Source organism: Spodoptera frugiperda, chromosome 10 (genome assembly GCF_023101765.2).
Source record: "Spodoptera frugiperda isolate SF20-4 chromosome 10, AGI-APGP_CSIRO_Sfru_2.0, whole genome shotgun sequence".
Lineage (NCBI taxonomy): Eukaryota > Metazoa > Arthropoda > Insecta > Lepidoptera > Noctuidae > Spodoptera > Spodoptera frugiperda.
This window is the reverse complement of record NC_064221.1, coordinates 9,387,284-9,408,894: the sequence shown is the minus strand read 5'-3', so window position 1 is coordinate 9,408,894 and position 21,611 is coordinate 9,387,284. Positions and strand designations below refer to the sequence as shown.

General features: G+C 36.5%; 2 protein-coding genes across 3 annotated transcripts; one reads left to right on the top strand and one right to left on the bottom strand.

The window, feature by feature from the left end:
- The first annotated feature begins 668 nt into the window (after positions 1 to 668).
- Positions 669 to 9,618, top strand: LOC118277400 (zinc finger protein 431-like). The gene is made up of 12 exons (XM_050696532.1): positions 669 to 907; positions 1,465 to 1,596; positions 1,985 to 2,695; positions 3,119 to 3,246; positions 3,951 to 4,025; positions 4,503 to 4,635; positions 5,123 to 5,238; positions 5,542 to 5,635; positions 6,098 to 6,223; positions 7,408 to 7,518; positions 8,791 to 8,906; positions 9,446 to 9,618. Exons 1-12 carry the CDS (start codon positions 800 to 802, stop codon positions 9,543 to 9,545), a joined length of 1,950 nt encoding a protein of 649 aa, XP_050552489.1. The 5' UTR covers positions 669 to 799; the 3' UTR covers positions 9,546 to 9,618.
- Positions 9,619 to 10,848: 1,230 nt separating this feature from the next.
- On the bottom strand, positions 10,849 to 21,611 carry LOC118277639 (zinc finger protein 260). Of its 2 annotated transcripts, none has more exons than XM_050696530.1 (12): positions 21,375 to 21,611; positions 19,978 to 20,109; positions 18,649 to 19,401; positions 17,795 to 17,922; positions 17,244 to 17,318; positions 16,645 to 16,777; positions 15,893 to 16,005; positions 14,831 to 14,885; positions 14,046 to 14,168; positions 13,429 to 13,539; positions 12,486 to 12,601; positions 10,849 to 11,573 (listed from the first exon to the last, which is right to left on the bottom strand). In XM_050696530.1, exons 1-12 carry the CDS (start codon positions 21,480 to 21,482, stop codon positions 11,471 to 11,473), a joined length of 1,950 nt encoding a protein of 649 aa, XP_050552487.1. In that variant the 5' UTR covers positions 21,483 to 21,611; the 3' UTR covers positions 10,849 to 11,470. The 2 variants fall into 2 exon arrangements, with proteins under 2 accessions (XP_050552487.1, XP_050552486.1); XM_050696529.1 differs by having other exon boundaries at positions 10,850 to 11,573; positions 14,831 to 14,924.

Below are 21,611 nucleotides of genomic sequence, written 5' to 3'. Positions count from 1 at the left end.
TGGTTACCGGACACGAAAGTTTCGGTCGGTAGGTCTGTTTCAGATTCGGCGGGAAGAAACGCTTGGATGTCGTCATTGCGAAGACCACTTGGAGAACACGGTGGAACATACGGAGGCGGTATGATCAGCATGGGCTGAACATCACCGTGTCCTTAGGGATGTGATCAGCGACGGTGACATCTTCTGTCCAGTTTTGGTTTAAGCCATGGTGCGTAGCGAGGAGGAATGGGTCACCATCTGCTCTTTTTGCGAAGCAGTCATGATAGCTAGAATAAGACGCCTCTGTCACCGCAGGAGACATTCCGGTTGTCGGGAATTTTACGACAATCTCCGGCTACCGTAAGTGCGTATCTGCAAAGGAGGCGTAGTTCTGGTCATCACCAGAACTATGCCCGTACGCAACGTAAGAGCCAACAAACTATCGCAAACGGGGCGGCCATATTAGGGCCCGGTTGGGCTGATCCCCGATGTAGAGCTAACCCAACACCAATTATCCCGGATCCGGATCCGGGATTATAAAGCAGGAGTAGGAACGGGGTGGTCTTTAGTTACAAAGAGTCTATCACTCTCTCTCACCTCACCCAAGGCGGGAGAAGTCAAGTCCATGTATGATTTTCTCCTCTTAAAAAAAAATTAAGGATTTTTGACTTTGTGACATTAATGACAGATGACAGAACAGAGATTGTTGCTAAGGGCGAATTTGTGTTGTATTTATTTTGTTTTATTTCGCTTAAATATTGATAAATGAATAGAATTCTGTATTAAACAATGTATTAAAACGTATTATTAATCAATTAATATGTCTGATCTCAAAGTATGTCGCATATGCTTGTGTAAAGACGTAAAAATCTATAGTTACGATCGTTTTCATTTAAAGCAATATTATGAAGAAGTTTTAGGTAAAAAAGTAAGTAAATAAATCATTTTATATTTCATTAATATTTATTACTTAACAACGTACATAGATAACATAATATGTGAGTATATTTAGCCAAAAAACTTATTGAAATATTGTATACAAATTATCTGATTCAATTAGCTCTCTCAAGCAAAATAATGGACTTTAATTTGCTACTAACTGGCCTTAAACTAGCCTGGATCGTTGCCAAGCTGAGTAATGAGATTTTCAAACGATATATTTGTTTCTAAATTAAACAAATGCCCTTAGGAAACTGGGTCAATATGTTTTCTAAGTTAAAATATTGCCATCAATTGTAAAAAAAGGTGTCTTAACTGTTTTATAGTGTAAATGCATATTTAATTATCTAAGTATTTTGTGTCTTCCAGTGACTTTATTCACTTCCCGTCCGGTAAAAAGTGGTCTATGTGTTATACCAGACCCTAATCATTCCCTGTTCAAAATTTCATCTCAATGCGTTAGATAGTTTTCCTCCATAGACATAGGGTTCAAACTCTTGTGGAATTTAAAGAAATAATAATAAAATTTATTTTAAATTTTCACAGATAAATAAACAAGACAGTCTTCCAAACTGCTTTTGCTATGAATGTGCTGGCATGTTGTACAAGTTTCATAAGTTCAAAGAGAAATGCTACAGAGGAGAGCAGGCTCTTAATGAACTATTGTGGAATGGATCTGTAAGTATTTGTTTAATGTATTATTCTTTACTGCCTCATGGGTCCAGTGGTCTTAAATGCAAGGGGTTTCAGGGTCGATTTTTGTGTTGTGCAAAGTATTACTGTGCTTTTTCAGGTTTTGTCAATTTCTCAATTGTAGCATAGAGTCTGAAATTGTGCCCAGTATATGGCAATAGGCTCACCACCATATTACATGGGACTTATATCACAATGGGGGTGTACATTGTACATTACTTAGCATTTCTGCCGTAATGTGCTATATCTCGACCTACCCCTTCGAGGATAAAAGGCGTGACGATACATTGTTATTCTTTAATTAATAAATCGAAATTCCTCAAACACCAACCTACATCTCTAAAAACTTATCATAGAAACCAATTCTTTACAGATTACTCTATCATCAATATCCAAAATAGACAGACAGAAGAATAACTTAAAATCTTCTGTACACATACTTTCAACCAACAAAAGAGTAAGGACATACATTATAAAGAGTAAAACACTAAAACAAATAAAGAAAGAAAGAAAAAATGTCCAAATAGCAGAATTAAAGATAGACTATGATAGTGATTCTTCTGTGGACAGCAAAAACTTAGCAGAAATAAAAAACGAAATGTTATATGAAAAAGAAGAATGCAAAATGACCGAAGAGAAGATTAGTAATGATTTTGTAATAACAGATCTAGAAACTGATCACATTTTCGATGACAATGAAGAAATAGAAGAAATGAAACAAACAGAAGAATTAAATGACTTTAAAGACATAAAAGAAGAATCTGTAGACAATAATATTGACCAAGAGAACAGTTATAATATAGAAATTGAAGAAGAGAAAATAAACCATAAAAGAAGGAAAGCAAGAAAGAAAGATGTTGAAGGGAGAAGTAAGAAGTTTGAAGTTTTAGGTACAGAAGATAATAAATTAGATCCTAATCATTGGTTGAAGATTAATTTGACAGAAGAGGAGGCCTTAGAAGGTTTTACAGCGAGGGCAAAAGATCGCAAGTACTTGTCTGCAGCGTATCAATGTAATGATTGTTATAAGGGCTTCTCTAAAGAAGATATGCTGAATAGACATTTTAAATTAAGACACTGTGAGGTGAGTTTTACATACAATGTATCCTAGGGCTCGTGTACATAATACTCAAATCTAAATTTCTAAATTTCTCGAAGCGTTAATTGTCGTAATGCTTCCGCTCCGTGGACACAGTATAAATAGTTTCCACGCAAGTCGTAAGTTCGCATGAAGTTTACATGCGAAATTGCGTCTTGGTGCAGTTTTCATTGATATTCAACCTCAGTCGAGTGACTCGGATGTCCCTATATTTTATCTAATTTTTTTATATTTTTACCTAAAGTTAATATTTTAATCTTAATAATTAAGATAGGATTGGATTTGGAATAATTTCCCAAATTGTTGCATCCAGCTGACCTGGAAATACTTCGCCTGAAATATTATTAGGGACTTCATTTTGACTTTGAAATTGTTTTCCAAAATAATTTTACATCGTTTTTTTTCCAGTCTGTAGGTCCAATAGTCTGCCGTTTCTGCCACATGCGTTTCAAATGGAAATGTTACCTAACCAGGCATATAACACAGCATTATACTAAGTACAAATGTCTGCGGTGTGATCTCATATGTCCATTGAAGTAAGTATGTATTTTTTTTCATTTTCTTATGTATTTTCCTCAGTGTTGCTTTCAGAACTAATGTGCTCAAACTTGGTACACTATCAAGCAGCTCACATTACCTTACGATGATTTAACATAGAGTACCCATATTACGCTCTATTTTTATCAATGTAAATGACAAATAACTAAAAAGTCACGTGTTTACCTACACTTACATTAATATAGATTAAGGTCTTCCCTTCAGTTTGTTACATGCCAGAAGGCTTAGTACGAGTCCCTCTGTGTCTCGAAACTAAATTTTCCTCCATTAATGCACGTGAATAAGCCGTGATTTTTTAGTTAGACTACTCCGCTTAATACCTATATTTGAACAATGTTTCAGACAAATAACACGTGTCTTATGAAATGATATTTATTTCTGTAGGTAGGTTATAAAATAATACTTATACACGTCAATATTTCAAATAGCTAGATGAGGCCGGCATTTCCTAGCAGACTACTCTGAGAAGAAATGCCGTAACAAACTTCTGAGTTTGTTTGAGACTATGACCTCTGGGTCATAGTCTTTTTAAAGTCCAGACAATGAAATAGAGGATAATGTGAGAGTGTATGTGAAATGTAATTTAGGTCTCCTATTCAGTTTGTTACTTGCCGCAAGTTTGTTGATCGAGTTGGTTGATCTTTCTGAAATATTAACATTTTGTCATTTGTTTTGTTTACAGGAACACAGCTTTATTTCACAATGAATATCACAACGGTGTGGTCAGGAAATGCATGCACTGTGGAGAGGAATTCAGGTACGGATTAATGACATGATCACCCGGATCTGTTAATCGAGGCAGTAAATTAGGCGGGGTATTTTTTTTTTTAGGGAGAAAATCGTCCAATGACTTCTCCCACCTTGGGCGAGGCGAGAGGGAGTGTCAGACTCTTACTGACTAAAAACCACCCCGTTCCTTCTCCTAGCTTTCGAGCCGGAGCCCCGATAAACCCGCTAGGTAGTCCGCAGTTCAGGAGTAAATTAGACGGAGTAAATTTATGACATTGTTTTGGTCGTTCAAAAGTACCTTCCAGGTCTAATTAAAAGAAATATTTTTTTCGTTGATTTTGATTTTATGTAAGTTGCAATGTATGTGTGTGAAGTGGAATCTTGCAACTAGATTTTGAAGCATATATCTTTAACCGATTAACCTGAAATTTTGTATACATGTTTAGTTTGCATAACCTAAGCTGCATTAAAACATATTTTTCAAAATTTTTTTTTTTGTTCCAAGACATTTGTCAACGTACTACACGCACTTACGTACGCACCGCAGCGAGCACGTGTGTACTCTGTGCGGCGCGTCCTTCGTCAGCAACAACGGACTCAACATGCACAAACGTACCATGCATGTTACTACTGTCGTTGTAAGTTATTATAGTCGATAATTAAATAGACGTAAGGTTGAATATTGCTTGCAGTTTATAAAACAATTTTAGGTACCAAAAGATCATAGACTGTAATACAATATTGTTAAGGTTAAATATCGATTGCTAAGTACAAAAATATTTACTATTACGAAAATTCCTCCATTCCATCCAGCATGTCAATAAAACAATACCATTATTTTTGATAAACTCAGTTTTTTTATGATATAGGCCGGTAAACGAAGAGACAGATCACCTAATGTTAAGCAATCGCAGCCGCTCATTGACACTCGAAACACCAGAGGCGTTACAAGTGCGTTGCCGGCGTTTTGGAGGTTAGGAATTTAAGGGTTGTTGGGGAATCGTGGAATGGGAAGATTGGGAAGGGGCTCTGGTAGCCTCACTCACACAACGCGAGCGTTGTTTCATAGCTCGTTGAAGCATGGCTCTCCTATAGTTGAAACTTGATACATATCTAATCTTCTAGAGCCGAGAAGAGGAAGAAGTGAACACATACTGTTCGCGGTGTGACATCAGGTTTGAGACCCGGAAGGCGTATGAGGAACATTTATACCACTCAGCCAAACACACCGAAGGATTTGAGTAAGTTACATACATAAAAATAAAGATGTAACTATTACCAGCTTTTTACATTAATTTAATTTGCAATGTACAATAGTGGTCACATTCGCCTGACCACTACTAATTTATTGCTTGCACCTGATGGGATCGGCTCTCTAGCCCCGCCCCATGACCTTGATGAATGAAGTGGGGTGGTAGGTGTCGCCGCCGCTCACGATACAGGAGGATATCCTAGTGTGGAGCAAAGTTCATTTTCAAGTTACTCTTAAAAAAAATGTATTCACATTTACAGTAACAATACTGTAATATGATTACTGTTCTCAGGGATCTTGCTTGTGATGGTTCGGCTGTGTCAATACCTAAAAGAAGGAAGAAATTCTTTAGAAGGAATCCGCGGAAAATGACACCCTGTAACATAGTAAGTATTATTATTATAACCTATTTGTTCTTTCGCCAGTAGACTGCGCTCGCTACGTCGTTTTTCGAACTATGATATTGTAAACTATAAGCCCCTAAAATGGTTTGAAACTAGTTGAGCAACCTCGTCAAACAGTTTACGAGTAAGCCGTAAAAAATATTAATATTTATTTTATCTTTTGTATATGTAATATGTGTATGTCTATAATAAAACACTGGTTTATTCACGTACTGATGAGAAAAGCTCTACTAATTTCGAGTCTCATGAAGAAGAGTCCCGCTGTGACACGAAACTAGTAGAGCTTTTCTAATTATTTTAAGTGAGTAAACCTGCGTTTTTATTAAAGTTAGTATGTTACACGATAGTTATTATACAAATAACAATACTTTTGGAATATACTACCTACATAAATAAACTTAAAAAGAAAAGTGTATGACAATAATACAATCTTCCAATTTTCAGTGTAACAAGAACTTCCCGAGTTTGACTGCGTACATGAAGCACCACAGCGCGGAACACAAGGACGAGCCGCTACCGACCAAAGACGAAGAGAGACATATCTGTGAGATCTGCGGCGCGTCGTTAGCGGTATGTTTTTGATGAAACATAATTGAGCAGACGTATCACCTGATGGTAAGCAATCGCCGCCGCCCATGGACACTTGAAACACCAGAGGCCTTACAAGTGCGTTGCCGGCCTTTTGGGAGTTAGGATTGTTGGGAAGGGGGGAATTGGGCCTCCGGTAACCTCACTCACACAACACAAGCGTTGTTTCACGTCGGTTTTCTGTGAGGCCGTGGTATCACTCCGGTCGAGCCGGGCCATTCGTGCCGAAGCATGGCTCTCCCACACTTAGTATGGCTCTCCCACACTTATATATGTTCCCACACTTAGGTATGTTGTAGTTATACTTTCACTAGCTTCTGCCAGCGGCTTCGCCCGCATTTAAATGCGGGTGCTACACGTTACCTTAACCGCATGTTTTGGATTGGGCACGTTGCCGCCTTGTTTTCACATGTAATTTTTTATTGTATTTTATTTTAACTTTTATATTATTTTATTTATATTGTGCAGTACTTTCTGTTACTATATGTTATTTTTGTAAAAAAAACAAAATTGTTATGTTTGTACTGTTTTTGTTTTAATTTTTTTTGGTTGTTTTGTGTTTTTTCGGTGCTTTGTGCCTGGTGCCAATTAAACTTTTATATTATTTTATTTATATTGTGCAGTATTTTCTGATTCCCCTGATTTTTGTAAAAATACAAAATTGTTATGTTTGTACTGTTTTTGTTTTATGTTTTTTCGGTGCTTCGTGCCTGGTGCCAAATAAATAATTTTTCTTTCTTTCTTTCATGTTAAAAATACATCTATAAGTGGAATTAGAACTAAATATCTAATGTATTGTTAGTGTACTTTTAAACTTATTATATAGGGACTTATAGCCAATGTGGATTGTTTAACTTCAGGTTAGCTCTATATGCTCATTCATACGCCGTAAAACATCATCTTATAGGGCACTAGACGCCTGAACAAAGACTTCTCCTGATGATTTCCAGATCGTCCGGTTAGCGTCCAGCCGCACCTTGCAACCTCTATCGTATTGTCTCACACTAAAAACATTTAGCATAATGTCCGATTGAATTGCTGTTAGCTTAAGTGACCCTTATTTTGACACATCGTTTGGTTAAGTAAAACGGTGTCTTTACCCTTTAATTCTATTCACCTTTTGAATTCTATTCTCCCCGTTTTACAGTATTCTTCTTTGTCCACAGGCGAGTAGCGTGGCAAGTCATCTAAACACACACACGCGGGAGAAACTGTACACTTGTGCTATATGTCACATGCAGTTCAATAGTAAAGGAAGCATGAATAGACATCAGCTGGTAAGATAATTATGAGTTTTAATTGGAATTTAATAAGGTGTAATTTATGATATCGTGGGTTTTGTCCCAATAGTGTTTCAGCTAATAAGGATGATGACGGGGTATGGAAATAAAAAAATCTATACGAACACAATATTAGAATAAAACGAATCAAAGGTTAGGAGTGAGAGCTATACCTAATGCGCTCTAACAAGGTGCGGCTGACAGATGCCAGTATGACGTTGACGTCTCTCTTTAGGGATGGACATTAGAAAAATCTTTTTTTATCGCTATCGATACTCGCAGCATACATTTAATTCTCTTGAATTTTTTTATTAAATTTGTGTGTTATTTAGTTGTGCAGTCTAACTACGTGTATATACTTGTCAAAATAAATATTTTATGACCGAGCCCTGAGGTGTTTCAGAGTTAGTTTTACAGAACCGTGAAGAAAACAAGGATATATTAGTTTGTATATGTTGGAATAGTACCACCACGCATTATCAATGGCGCCGGAAATGTCTAGAAAAATGCCTACTACATATTTCTGCTCAGATAATGTCACTGTGGTTTGGGCAGAGAGAGCCGCGTCTACAGTGGATTTACCCACATAATTAAAGGTTTTTTAAGAATGATAATTGAACGACGCACGATTTTCGTTTTTTATTCTAAAAAAACATCGACTACCTATCCATCGTAGCCGTACATCCCATCACTAAACACGACTATGGCTTTACGTTATACGCATAACACTTTACTTTATTTTTCATTTCATTAGATTTTAATTGAATACTAGAACATTCCGGTTGGTTTTAATTTAATTAACTACGCATCCGAATGATTTAACATAATACGAATGTGATACAGCTAAAATATTAAGGCATAATTTTTAAATCGCAGCAACTTTCAAGAGTGATACGAAACGTTACTGAATCTGTCAGCCGCACCTTGTTAGAGCGCATTAGGTATAGCTACGTTTATTTCTAAGTATAAAAAGTTCCTAGATGTGATGTCATGCGATATTTCAAATCAATATATTGTCGTTAGTATTTGTTTACCAATACCGGGCACAATTCCAGATTCCATGCTGAAAAAAAATCGAATGAAAAATTTCAATATAAAAATAATATTTTACCCGACCCGGTAATCGAACTCGAGTCCCCGGTAGTCGCACCTACGACCCCTTGATCAACGAGGCAGTCAGTTTAATAGAGAACTAAAAGACATATACAATGTAGCGCCCACTTGTCACCACTAGAGCAGTTATTTTTAATAATATTTGTTCTATTTCAGACCCACACCGGTGAGAAACCGTACGAATGTTCAATGTGTCAGAAACGGTTCACGCAGAAGTGTAGTATGCAACTACATTACCGCACGTTCCATTTGAAACAACCGTATCCGAAGAGGTAAGGTTCCAAATACGTATGGTGAGAGTTGAATACATTTGTCACCCTTTTTTGTTGAGGGGGGAAACTTTCATGAGGCTTAATCTTGAATTCAATTCCGATCGATCGACATTGATATTATAAAATTTCGTACTCTTGAGTTACAATTCAACTCTAGAGCTTATTATATTCATATTGCGTGTATATTTAATGAACTAAATGGTATCGATTTTGGCTTCATATTCCGTATTCTGAATGCTATTTTAACACTTACAAACCTTTCAGCCGTTTTGATGTGATTGAGTTACAAACATACAGACAAACTTTGGCATTTATTAACATATTTATTGTATACTAGCAAACCCGGTGAACTCCGTTTCGCCACCAATGATTTTCCTTGTTTTCCTGCGTTGCTTTTGAATTTTTTTTGAATTTTCTTTGCTATAAACCTTACAGAGCCCGAGACCTTTCCAACAAAACCGTGGAAATCGGTTCGTGCGTTCTGGAGTAAAAGCGTCAGGAAGGAAAACGCGACTTATTTTTTTTATTGTATATTACAGAAACAGAAGAAAAGTGCCAGGCAATCAATTAGAGATAGAAGATTACAGAATAATTAACGATGATTCGGAAGAGAATCATAAAGTTGATCGATGGCGATGATTGTCAATTTATATTACCTACCTATATGCAATATTGTAAAATGAAGTGTAAATAAAAATTGTTTCCGCCTAAACAGTGTTGTCTTCTTTTAATCCTTTCAAGAGAAATTAAAATGTTTCAGTGACAAATGAAATTTTTTACTTCCCATTTTCGATTACAAGTTTGGAGGGCAAACACCTAATTGTACCTTGTCACACATAAATTATTTTTATCGATTTATACATTTTTGGGCATTCTCCTTTTGAACTGACTGTAGACCTATTCTGTTCCAATGGCAACGTCGCCATAGCGTTTTAGGAAAAGAAAGTAAAGTTCCCTAAGATAAGGAGAATCCTCCGACCAGGCGAGTTGATCGTAACTAGCGGGCTTTCTACCCGATAGTAGTTCGTTCGGATTTTCTATTCGTGTTTATTCACATAATATGTGCGATGTAAGATTTATGATGTCATCCTTGGTTTGTTCGTTGATCGTCTATGTGCGACTAATGTCAGCTGTCTTATGTCATATGTTGCCACAGCGTCCTGTTGAAGCATGAACACTATTCTAATCTTTGAGTATGGGGTGGTTTGGACGACTTGATTCCCCCTAGTCCTTTCCATCATCGTACCACAAGACAATCGGCGAAGCGCCACCGCTTCAAGCTTTATTGTGCGAACTGTTAAGGAGTGGAATTCGCTACCGGAGTCTGTATTTCCTGATGGGTATAACTTGGGTGTCTTCAAAACTTGGTTGCCTAATCGTAGGCCACATCATCGCTTACCACCAGGCGACATAGTGACCATACGTCGACACATCATATATTTATTTAAAAAAAAAAACATAGTGTTAATAAAACACAAACACTAGAAATAATACTTTACTAGAAATAAAATAAACATTCTTATAAAATGTACACTTACACAATACATAGACTACACTATAATTAGACGTCGACGCTTATACAAAATAACATTAATTACTAAAATTGTAAAATGTTTTAGTATTTAGAGATCTATGTTATTTATTACAGTTACCTTTATAATAATTATTATTATTACATAATATAAATACAACATTAATAGTAACGAGTTTCGGCAGTGAATGTATTTCGGAAGACGATTCAATGTACCGATTAATTATTTAAAACCATATTATAACCTTTTCATACCTTTATCTTTTTTTCTTTAAAAACGTTGCCCCACATTAGGGTTTTCTCCTGTATCGTGGGTGCGTTTACAAACATACAAGTTCACATACCTACACATGACACCCAGACCCGAAACAACAAAGTGGATCTCTCAAAGTTGCTCCGTGCGTGAATCGAACCTAGCAGTCGGTAGTACGTTTCGTTTGCCGTATTATAGCCGGTGTTAGGATCTAATGCACGCCTAGTTTTAACTGTACAGTCGAATTGTAATCAAATCATTATTATGGCTATCGACTCTATTTCCTTTACATAATTTTATTGGTACAAGAAGTATTTACATTTTATTAAAATTACTTCAGTGTAGTTTTATTAATAAAAAAATGCTTATTCACTGATTCTTTTTCATAACAACGAAACAATGGATCATACGAATCATATATTTTTAGAGAACTTCATGATTTTTAAACTAAAAACCAATAACAAAATTCACAGTAAAATTGTGCATATTGATACAAAGGGGCATAATAAAATAACGAGAAAACATTTTTTCTCTAATGTTCTTTGATTAACAAATAAATATTAGACAACGCCTTCAACGACAGAGGCGCCATCTAGTTTACTAGCGTTAAAACAATAGATTTATTGGATTTTATGAGTTTTCTACAATTTTTTAGTCTCCTTTAGCTGCCTTACACCCTAAGGTCCGGTTAAAGAGTATAATAGTCCAGCAATTTTAACGTAAAAAGTCTCATATACACAAAAAGTATGAGTATTAAATAAATTATTTAGAACTTACAATCTAAAACTTGCGCGCGTAGAAGTTATCTAGTGTCATATTGTCGTCCGAATCTTCGTGTACATAGTCATCTTTCGACAGTTCGTCCGTTTTCTTTTTTCTATTCCTGTAATAAATGAAAATGTATTAATAAATAATTAGTTGATGCCCACGGTTTCGCATTCTGTGTATGTGTGCTTTAGGGCGGCCGTACGCGGACTGCTCGAACAGTTAGCGGCTGAGCGAAATACACGGACCGCTCGAGCGGTCGGCGTCGACTGCTTGAGTTGTCGGTTGTTGACTGCTCGAGCTACCTATCCAACGCGAGGCCGCAAAGGGCGGGGGAGGTGAAGTCGGAGAGCGGTCGACTGCTCTAGAGCAGTCAACGGCTCGAGCAGTCGGTGTATGCCACGCAACTGCTCGCGAGCGGTCGACGGCACGATGGACTTTCATTATGCAGTTGACGGCTTGAAGCGGTCGCGACTGCTCGAGCAGTCGGTTATAAGTAATTATACACGGACTGCTGCAAGCAGTTATAACTTACAACTGCTTGAAGCAGTCCGTGTATGGCTGGCCTTACGTTGAACGAAAACGAAACGAGAGCGCATTCGGCGGCTTTGATTGATTGGTACATTCGCACCGGCCAATCAGAGCGCCGAACATGCTCTTGTTTCGTTTTCGTTTCACGTAAGTGCTAAATTTGGGAGAGCCATTCTTCGGCACGAATGGGCCGGTTCAACCGGAATGATACCACGACCACACAGAAAACCAACATGAAACAACGCTCGGGTTATGTTTTGTTGTGTAAATCCCCAATCATCCCAAAACAACTCTTAAATCCCAAACCCACAAAAGGCCGGCAACGTACTTGTAACGCCTCTGGTGTGGACATCTGATGTCTATGGGCGGCGATTGTTTACCATCAGGTAATCCGTCTGCTTTTTTACCTATATACCATAAAAATAGTAGAAGAAACTCGTACTAAGGGTACATAAAACTTTTTCGGATCTTTAGAACATTTTTGTGATAGTATCCTTACCTCTTAGGATACGGTTCTTTCAAATGGAAGGTCCTGTAATGTAGCTTCATACTGCTGACTTGCTTGAACCGCTTGTCGCATAGAGTACACGCTACAGGCTTCTCGCTTGTGTGCGTCTGAAACAAATGTACTGTGATGAGAGATTTAGTAAATTCAACTGTGAAGATTATAAGATTATTATTATGTAATAATAAGATTGACTTTAACTTGTGCTTTACGCAATGATAGATAGATAGAATCAGATGATGATAGATAGACGCGTGACTGCCTCGTTGAGCTCGAGTGGTCGCAATTACTACTGCCGGACAAGGGGTCTTGGGTTCGATTTTTAGGTCGGGAAAAGTATTATTGGTTTTGTTGGACTTTTTTCGGCTTGTCGACAAATTTTTTAGTAGTACATAGCACGGAGTCTGGAATTGTGCCCAGTATATGGCAATAGGCTCACCCTTGTAAGGCATGAAACTTAAAACACGAACGGTGAAAAGTGGATGTAGATTGTACAGCGCCATTACGTGCCGTAATGTGCACCTCTGCTTACCCTTTCTGAGATAAAAGGCGCGACACTCTTGCGTATAACTTTCGTGAGACATACTAAATTAATTATTATGTTTGATGGGTCAACGTTTGGCCGCTATCTCGCCTGATGGTCTACGATGGAGCACGTCTGCCTATAACCAACCTATTCACTCGGGCATTGAAGACACCCAGGTTATACCCATCAGGAAACACAGACTCCGGCAAAGTATTCCACTCCGCTAGCAGTTCGCACAAGGAAGCTTGAAGCGAAGCGCTTCGTGCGAGTGGGCTGAATTAACTATTATTATGTGTTTCGGCTTAATCACGTAATTATTTGACGAGGAACTCGACTCAGTAGCAGCACGACAGTCGCCGCGTCGTGTATCGCGGAATGTCGAGGTAATTAAAATTAATGGGTTTAACTAACCAATTGATGAGTAGTCATGCCTCCCTTACTGCTGAACTGTCGACCACAAGTGTTGCAGGTGTAAAGCTTCTCCCGAGTGTGAGTATTTAGGTGGCTGGAGACACTGCCAGGCTGGAAGGAAGTTAGTTGATTTTTAACGTTATTTTCATTGTAGTAAGGTTGATTTTTGATAGTCTAAGATTTCTGATCTGGGTAAAGGACTATTGATAGGGTTTCTTCGCGATTACTATAAGAAATTAATCATTATCATTGTCTCCATAATTAGCCATTAGTTGTCTCTCATTAGCTGGTAGCAGCTTATAGTCTAAGATCCAGCTGTAGATTTGTGTACTCATATTTATGATTAGGAGAATAAAAATCTACCAGCTTGCCACTCAAAATGTGGCCGCTAGTATTTTTAATTAAATTATTGTTAATTGATTTCGCGGGAAAAATTAAATACATCAAGTTTTGAAATAAAATTTCGTTCAATTTCAAAAATGCTCTCGTACTATCAAGAGCATATCCGATTATGACATAGAAATTAATTCAAATTAGACCTTATTAATTATTATTGTTACCAATGTCGGTAATTCATATTAATTTACAACTGAATATTATATTATATTGTTACTGACCGCTAACGACATCCCGCAGATCTCACAGATATGTCTCTCGTTGGGCGCGAAGAACGAAGTTCTGGGATGTTCCGCTAGATGGTGCTTCCTACACGCCGCCTGCGTCGCGAAGTGTTTGCCGCACTGATGGAGAACAAATAAGTTGTATAGTCGTTTTTGTATAGATTTCTTGAGTAATAAGATGCAATCGCTTTTTGTATGAGACCATAAAAAGACAATTCGATTTGGCTTCTTAATATTCTGTAATAACTGGGTACATTATACAGACCTCATTCAGACCTAGCACTTAGACCAATATTATATTTAGTTTTGATTAAACATAAATTAGTGCTGAGGGGTCATCGTCTTCGAACCGGAAGGCTCGTTTTACTAAGCAAGAGTAAGTACAGAGGGGTAGAGTAAGTTAGTAAGAGTCTAACACTTCTCGCCTCACCAAAGGCGGGACCATAAGATGACAGTTGGATTTCTCCCCTCAAAAAAAAAAAAAACTTATGGAATAAGTTGCAAACCGAATGTTACACAAAGCACCCGGTATCCGTAATAGGTACTGATACAGTGCCAGTGAGGTTTTAGAAAGGTAATAAATAATCTCAAAACCCCTAGATTTCCTCCTCAAAAAATTTAACACCTTTTGAAGGTGAGGTCTTAAGGACCAGATACGAGACAATGACATTATTTTTGTAACAAGGCTACAAAAGATAACTTTTACTCGGCAAACTTATTATAAAAAAATCTACATGACGTTGGCAATTCCTAACGGACATGGTATGGTACAAAATACTCACAATATGACAATCAGTAGGTATTCGAGTCAGCCTCTTGAGATTCTGCCGCCGTTTCCTGGGGTTAGAAGTGAGAGGTGCATTTATTTCTAAGTCTCTGCAAAATATAAACATATACATACATCTCAGTATACAGGCCACACGGACGTGGCCCGTGTCTTATTGAAATTTGAACCTAATTTGGATTGAAATAGAGTTAAAAGTGATAGTTGATATGAAAATTGTGATGTGGACGTATGATTCATGACTGTATAACCATCTGACGTTTTTCTTTCTTCAAAATATTATATTAACTATAGATTAAAAAAGATTTCAAATAGAACAATAAAAAAAAAATTGATGACATGACATGTATGTTGGGGCTACAATGCTCAACCCACCATAGGTGCCACAGCTAACATTGACAATACTTAATAATACAATTCTCTAGCACTATGCAAGTTATCGACTGAGAGAGAGTGACTGACAAAAAATTTAGTCTGGTTTAAGGTAAGCGTCCACAGGCCCGCATCGTACGCATCGCACGCAACGGATTTTTAGTTTGTCTTGTATAGAAACTCATACAACTGCGTCCACTGATCCGCATCGTACGGACCGCTCATCGGCAATGCCTACAAGCGATGCGTACCGATGACGTCATACGGAATGCCGATGCCATCAATTCGATTGTAAGTGGGATCGGCAATCCGATTGCTAATACTGCCGATACAGTGGACGCAATACAAGTTTTTAAACTGACACGGTCACTAACACTATTATTAGAACTTATGACGGGATATTTACCATGTTTATTCACTTTGGTGAGTTTCCGATATTTCGGCACTGTTGCAAGCGCCATGATCACGGATTAACCGATTTGTCTGCTTGTAAACATCCACCCGCATTTACTCCAATAAACATGGTAAATATCCCGTCATAAGTTCTAATAACAGTGGACGCAGTCTGAAAAATTAATCCGTTTGATGCGATCCGTCCGTCCGATGCGTACGATGCGGGCCTGTGGACGCGTACTTTTAGGGGCTATTCCGCTACAAACAAAACTCAAAATGATTATGAAATACTCACTCTATCCCATCCACATGCATGGCTGAATGTATCAGATGTTCTTCATACGCCTTCCTCGTCTCGAACTTGACGTCACATCTCTGGCAGTATTGCTCTTCGCCTTGTGGCAGTTCCTGTGTAATATTCAAGGGATAAATTACTTTATGAGCTTTAGAATACGGTTGGAAATTGTATGAATATGAAATCAGTCCATTTCTTTATCTTTCTGTAGTGTATTAATAGGACTTTATGTAGCATGGAATACGGTTGGAAATTGTATGAATATGAAATCAGTAGACTTCTTATCTATCGATAGTCCCTGTGTGTAATATGAATGTATGTATTAAGGAATAAGGTTGAAAGTTGTATGAATGTTGAAAAAATACTTTATCGGCTTTTAAATACGGTTGAAAATTGTATGAATATGAAATCAGTACACTTCTTTATCTTTCGGTAGGTCCTGTGTAGTGTATTAATAGGACTTTACGTAGTAAGGAATAAGGTTGAAAGTTGTATGAATGTTGAAAAAATACTTTATCACCTTTTAAATACGGTTGCAAATTGTATGAATATGAAATCAGTACACTTCTTTATCTATCGGCAGTCCATCTAGCGTAGTAATATAACTTTACGTAGTAAGGAATAAGGTTGAAAGTTGTATGAATGTTAAAGAACAAATTGGCAATTGAAAAGCGACTTAATTTTCTATACCATAAGGTTGTAAATCGAAGTTTTATGAGCTTTGACATAGTATATTATAAAGGAATACTCACAGACTCAGCATTAACATGTTTAATCTTCTTATGTATGCCCAGTCCGGTGACACTGACGAAGGACGCGCCGCACAGAGTACACACGTGCTCGCTGCGGTGCGTGCGTAGGTGCGTGTAGTACGTTGTTAGATGTCTGGTGGAAGAAAAAAATATTATTAATTGTTATTGTTTGGTTTTACACATCCTTACGACTGACAGAAAGACGATGGACAATTGAAATTTTACTAGTATATTGGTATTTGGAGATTTAATTAATTTTATTTATTTATTCAATTGAATAGACCGGTACAAACCAATTACACTACTTCATTCATTCATCTCTTTCAAAACACTTCAAACCATCCGACAAAAATAATCTTCCTACTCTGGCTTTGAATCCAGGAATCGGTTTAAAAGTGTCACAGTACGCGGTAACGGAAACTTAGCTCTACTAACTGTTCTGCAAGATGGTATAGCAAACAACTGCAAAAATTCGAAGGATTTCGTTATGCAGTAGAATAATCTTGTAAATTACAAAAAATTGTTGCATTTCCCATCTAACTTTTAAAGAATTATACTCCAAACAACCAAGTAAAAAGGTAAGGATTTTATGAACTTACTTGAATTCTTCGCCGCAATGATCGCATTTCCTCGTAACACCGTTGTGATATTCTTCATGGAACAGAGCTGTAGTTCTGAAAATAAGGTTTTTAACATTTTATTATTCTATAAACTAGTATATAATCACGACTCATAACTAAGGAACATTTGACACTAAGGATTTAGTACTTCTTTATAATATTTAATGTCTTCACAGTCTTTAAATAAATTGACTTTAGTTTTTTATAAATAGTAAAGTCGGTAATCGAGCAGACGTATCACCCGATGGTAAGCAATCACAACGCCGCCCATGGACACCTGAAACACTAGAGGCGTTACAAGTGCGTTGCTGGCCTTTTGGGAGTTAAGAATTAAAGGGTTGTTGGAGAATCGGGGTTGGGAAGATTTTGCCTCCGGTAACCTGTGAGTCCGTGGTATCAGTGCAGTCGAGCCGGCCCATTTGTGCCGAAGCATGGTTTTCCACACTTAAGATTATGGGTGTGACATGTAACAAGGAGTATTTCTTCCCCTTTAGGGAAAGAAAGGCCATGTTGTTTGTTAAAATACTCACTCTAAAGGACAGACGAGGTCACAGCGCAGACATTTGTACTTAGTATAGTGCTGCCGCATGTGTTTGTTCAGGAAGCACTTCCATTTGAACCGCATGTGGCAGAAACGACACTCTATCGGTCCGTTTGACTGAAAATAAAAACAAATATTTGATGAGTAAGTACTTTGTTATTGCCAAACAATTTCAATGCAAAGGTCGAATAATTACTTATTGGGGATTTTCCAATTTTTTTCTTAAGGAGATCATTATGAAACCATACATTTTAAGGCCATAACTGAAAGTGCGTGCCAATTAAAAAAAAATCTAACAGAAAAAGCCCAAAAATTATCTCCTTCTTAGAACACATTCATTAACTTACGGTGTTAGACTAACTGCCGTACTCAAAGACTTTTAATGATTATTTAAACCATTTCTTGGTAACGATTTTGCTCGAGTACGGCCAAACAAAGTACGATCTAAAGGCGGAAATAGATAATCGTGCGCGCGCGTGGAGTGATGTGATGGTAATAGGTGCATCCTCTACTACATAGGGGCTGACAACATAACTATTAAAAAAGGGATATCATCACACTATCATGTGATGTTTGTCCATCAATCACGCTTAAACTACTGAACGGATTTACATAAAATTTAGAATACAGATAGAATATGAGCTGACTTGGGTGATTGGATACTCTTTACCCCACGGGAACGCGGGCGAAGCCGCTGGCAGAAGCTATGTAGTGTTTCTTATGTTCATTCATATGTCATATGTGTCTCATCATGTTATGTGTGTATTCATTCACCTCATCATACTCATTCAAAAACAGGCTTTATTTCTATGTAAAATACAGTCAAAATTTAAACAAACTCACCTCACTATGTCTTAACTTAGCATGCCTCTTCAACATATCCTCTTTAGAGAATCCTTTCAAACAGTCCGTGCATTTGTACTGAGCATTCAAATACCGCTTGTGCTGCCCTCTAGCTTTAAACTCCGCATCAGCCTCCTCTTCTGTCAAATTGATTTTCAACCAGTTATTCGGATCCATTTCTGCCTTTTTAGTAGTTTTAACTGCAAACTTCTTCTCTTTAGGTATTGATTCTTTCGCTTTCTTCTTTTTACTATTACCACTGTTCCTTGTTCTTTTCTTCTTAGGTACTTCTGGTTCATAATCTTCTTCATCTTCTGATATAATCTTTATATCATCAACAAATACTTTTTCATTGTCACTCGGCATCTCATCATCGGTAAAGACCTTTTCTATTTCAAATGTTTCCGTTGGCTGTATTTTAGCTTCAATTGGTTCTAGATCTTCAAATTCTATTTTATCTTTCTCTATCTTTTCTAGTTCAATAAAATCTTCTTTCTTTTCTTTTATGTCTATCTTTTCTATGTCAATTTCTATTAGATGTTCTTTGTTGTCTTCGAATGTATCGTCAGCGAAATCCCCATCGTCACTGAGAGATGCCACATCTACTTCAATTGGTTTTGTTTCTTGTAGTTTCATTTTATTTGAAGTTTTTACTACACAAGTCCGTACTCTTTTGTTGACAGTTATTATGCTTAGTGGTATTAGAATGTTTTTGCTTTCTCTGTCTATGTTTCTGACTGCTTTTTTTGTTAGCTGAAATAGAAGAGTTTTAGTAAATAACATTTAGATTAGGTAACTTGCTTTATACATTCATCTTTTTAAGTAAATTTTGTTCAAAACAAGAGAAAGATGAAGAGTTAGGAAAAGACTATTAATATTTAAAAAATTGTTATCGGAAATATTGCCTTCATTGAACAGAGTATTTTAATATTTTTATGTTATGATAAAATAAATATTGCTGAAAAATATTTCAATTCAATTAACATAAAAAGTCATGGTTTCCTCACATAAATGCTAATGGAGAAAATCTACTACTGTGTTCGTATGTGACTCGAAATTAGTAGAGCTTTTCTCCATGAATGTATGTTAGTAAACCGCGAATTTTAGATTTTTTATTGTAAATTTTTATATGTATACTAGCAAACCTGGCGAACTCCGTTTCGCCACCACTGATTTTCCCTGAATTTTCTTTGCTATAAACCTCACGGAGCCCGAGACCTTTCCAACGAATGCCAAACCGTGGAAATCGTTTCGTGAGTTCTGGAGTTATAGCGTCAGGAAGGAAAAACCGACTTATTTTTATATAATAGATTGCTGGTCTATACTTACAGGTCCCTTCCATATTATTTCTCGGAGAGCCTTCTGCCCGATGTAGCACTTTTCCTTAAACTTATGGAACTTATGTAGTAGAGCTGCACATTGATAGCAGAAACATTTAGGTAGACCATGCTTTTCATTTACCTGTGAACAAAACATAGTTAATGTAATTTTTTATTTGTTACAAAATGTAGAAATTGGGTGTATTGACAAAAATTTAGTTTGGTGGTTATTTAGAAACCATTGAAAAACAGTGAAGGAATACATTGTGACAAAACCTGGGCTTATAATTTATAATTATAATTTTTAAATCAACCTGCATGTAAATAAATAGTTATTTTTGAGAAAAAATTAATAAGTATTGTTCATGTATCATGCCAACCTGCATTGAGTAAGCATGTAGAAGAGGCCTTTGGTCAATAGTGTAAGTACTTACTTATACTTAGGCTGATGATATGATTGTTTATGTATCATATTAAAAGATAAAAAAACAAGAACATTTTTAGGGAAATTACTTTAGAGTTTGATTTATCAAGATTTTTCTGGTTTTATTTGGTATAATGACTGATAGCTTTTAACCTTAGGCGAAATTAGGTAAGTTTTTAGCGGTTTTTGTTTTTATAACATAATTAATGTTATCAGTTGTTTTCTTTTTTAATCTCAGCTGTTTAACAACAACAATAACAGCAAGCCTTTTTATCTCCGAAGGGGTAGGCAGAGGTGCATCTGCACATTACAGCATGTAATGCCACTGTATTATCTACCTACTTTTCACCATTTGTCTTATAAGTCCCATGTAATAAGGGGTGAGCCTCTTGCAATATACCGGGCACAATTCCAGACTCTGTTGCTAATACTGAGAAACTTTTGAAAAGTCCAGTCTCAGCAGTTTAAACTTATTTATGTAGGTCTGTTTATTCAGGCAGATATGATATTAAATAAAACATTTCTCATTCTATTTTAAATTAAATTAGATAATGAACATTCTGTGACATCAATACATTTATAGTATAATCTAAATAGACTATATTACTGAAAAAAGTACATTTAAGACTAAATTAAATGGTTTATAAGTAAAAAAAGCTGTTAAGGAAGAACTAGAGTATAACATATTTTTTATTGTTCCCTACTATTGTTACACCCAGTTATGACAAATTAATTGGCTTAATGAACATTAATTATGATCAAATGAATAAAAGGTAACATTATTCACTATGTTAATTCAATCTACATATTAAAAAACATACATAATGCATCAATATACAAAAAGCTACTCGAATTCTAGTTAGTCCCCATTTTTCTGTTTATAATCTGTATTATACCTCGACTTAAAGCTACAAAAACTATTTTAAATGATAAAGGTGGTTGTATACAAGTAAATAGGATGAATAAACACCAAACATTCTTACTTTAGTGGCCATAATCTCTTCATAGTAGCTCTTCAGATCAAATTGATCGTATTCATACATTTTAACATCAGTTGAGAGACATATTCGGCATATTTTTATATTGGACATCTTTCACAGTTTATATTAAACACAAAAACACATCAATTTCATTAATTATAACACGAAAATTGGTGTAAATAGAATAATTAGTGCCGCGGCATCAGCACAGCTTGAGTAAAAAATGACAACTGTGGTGTT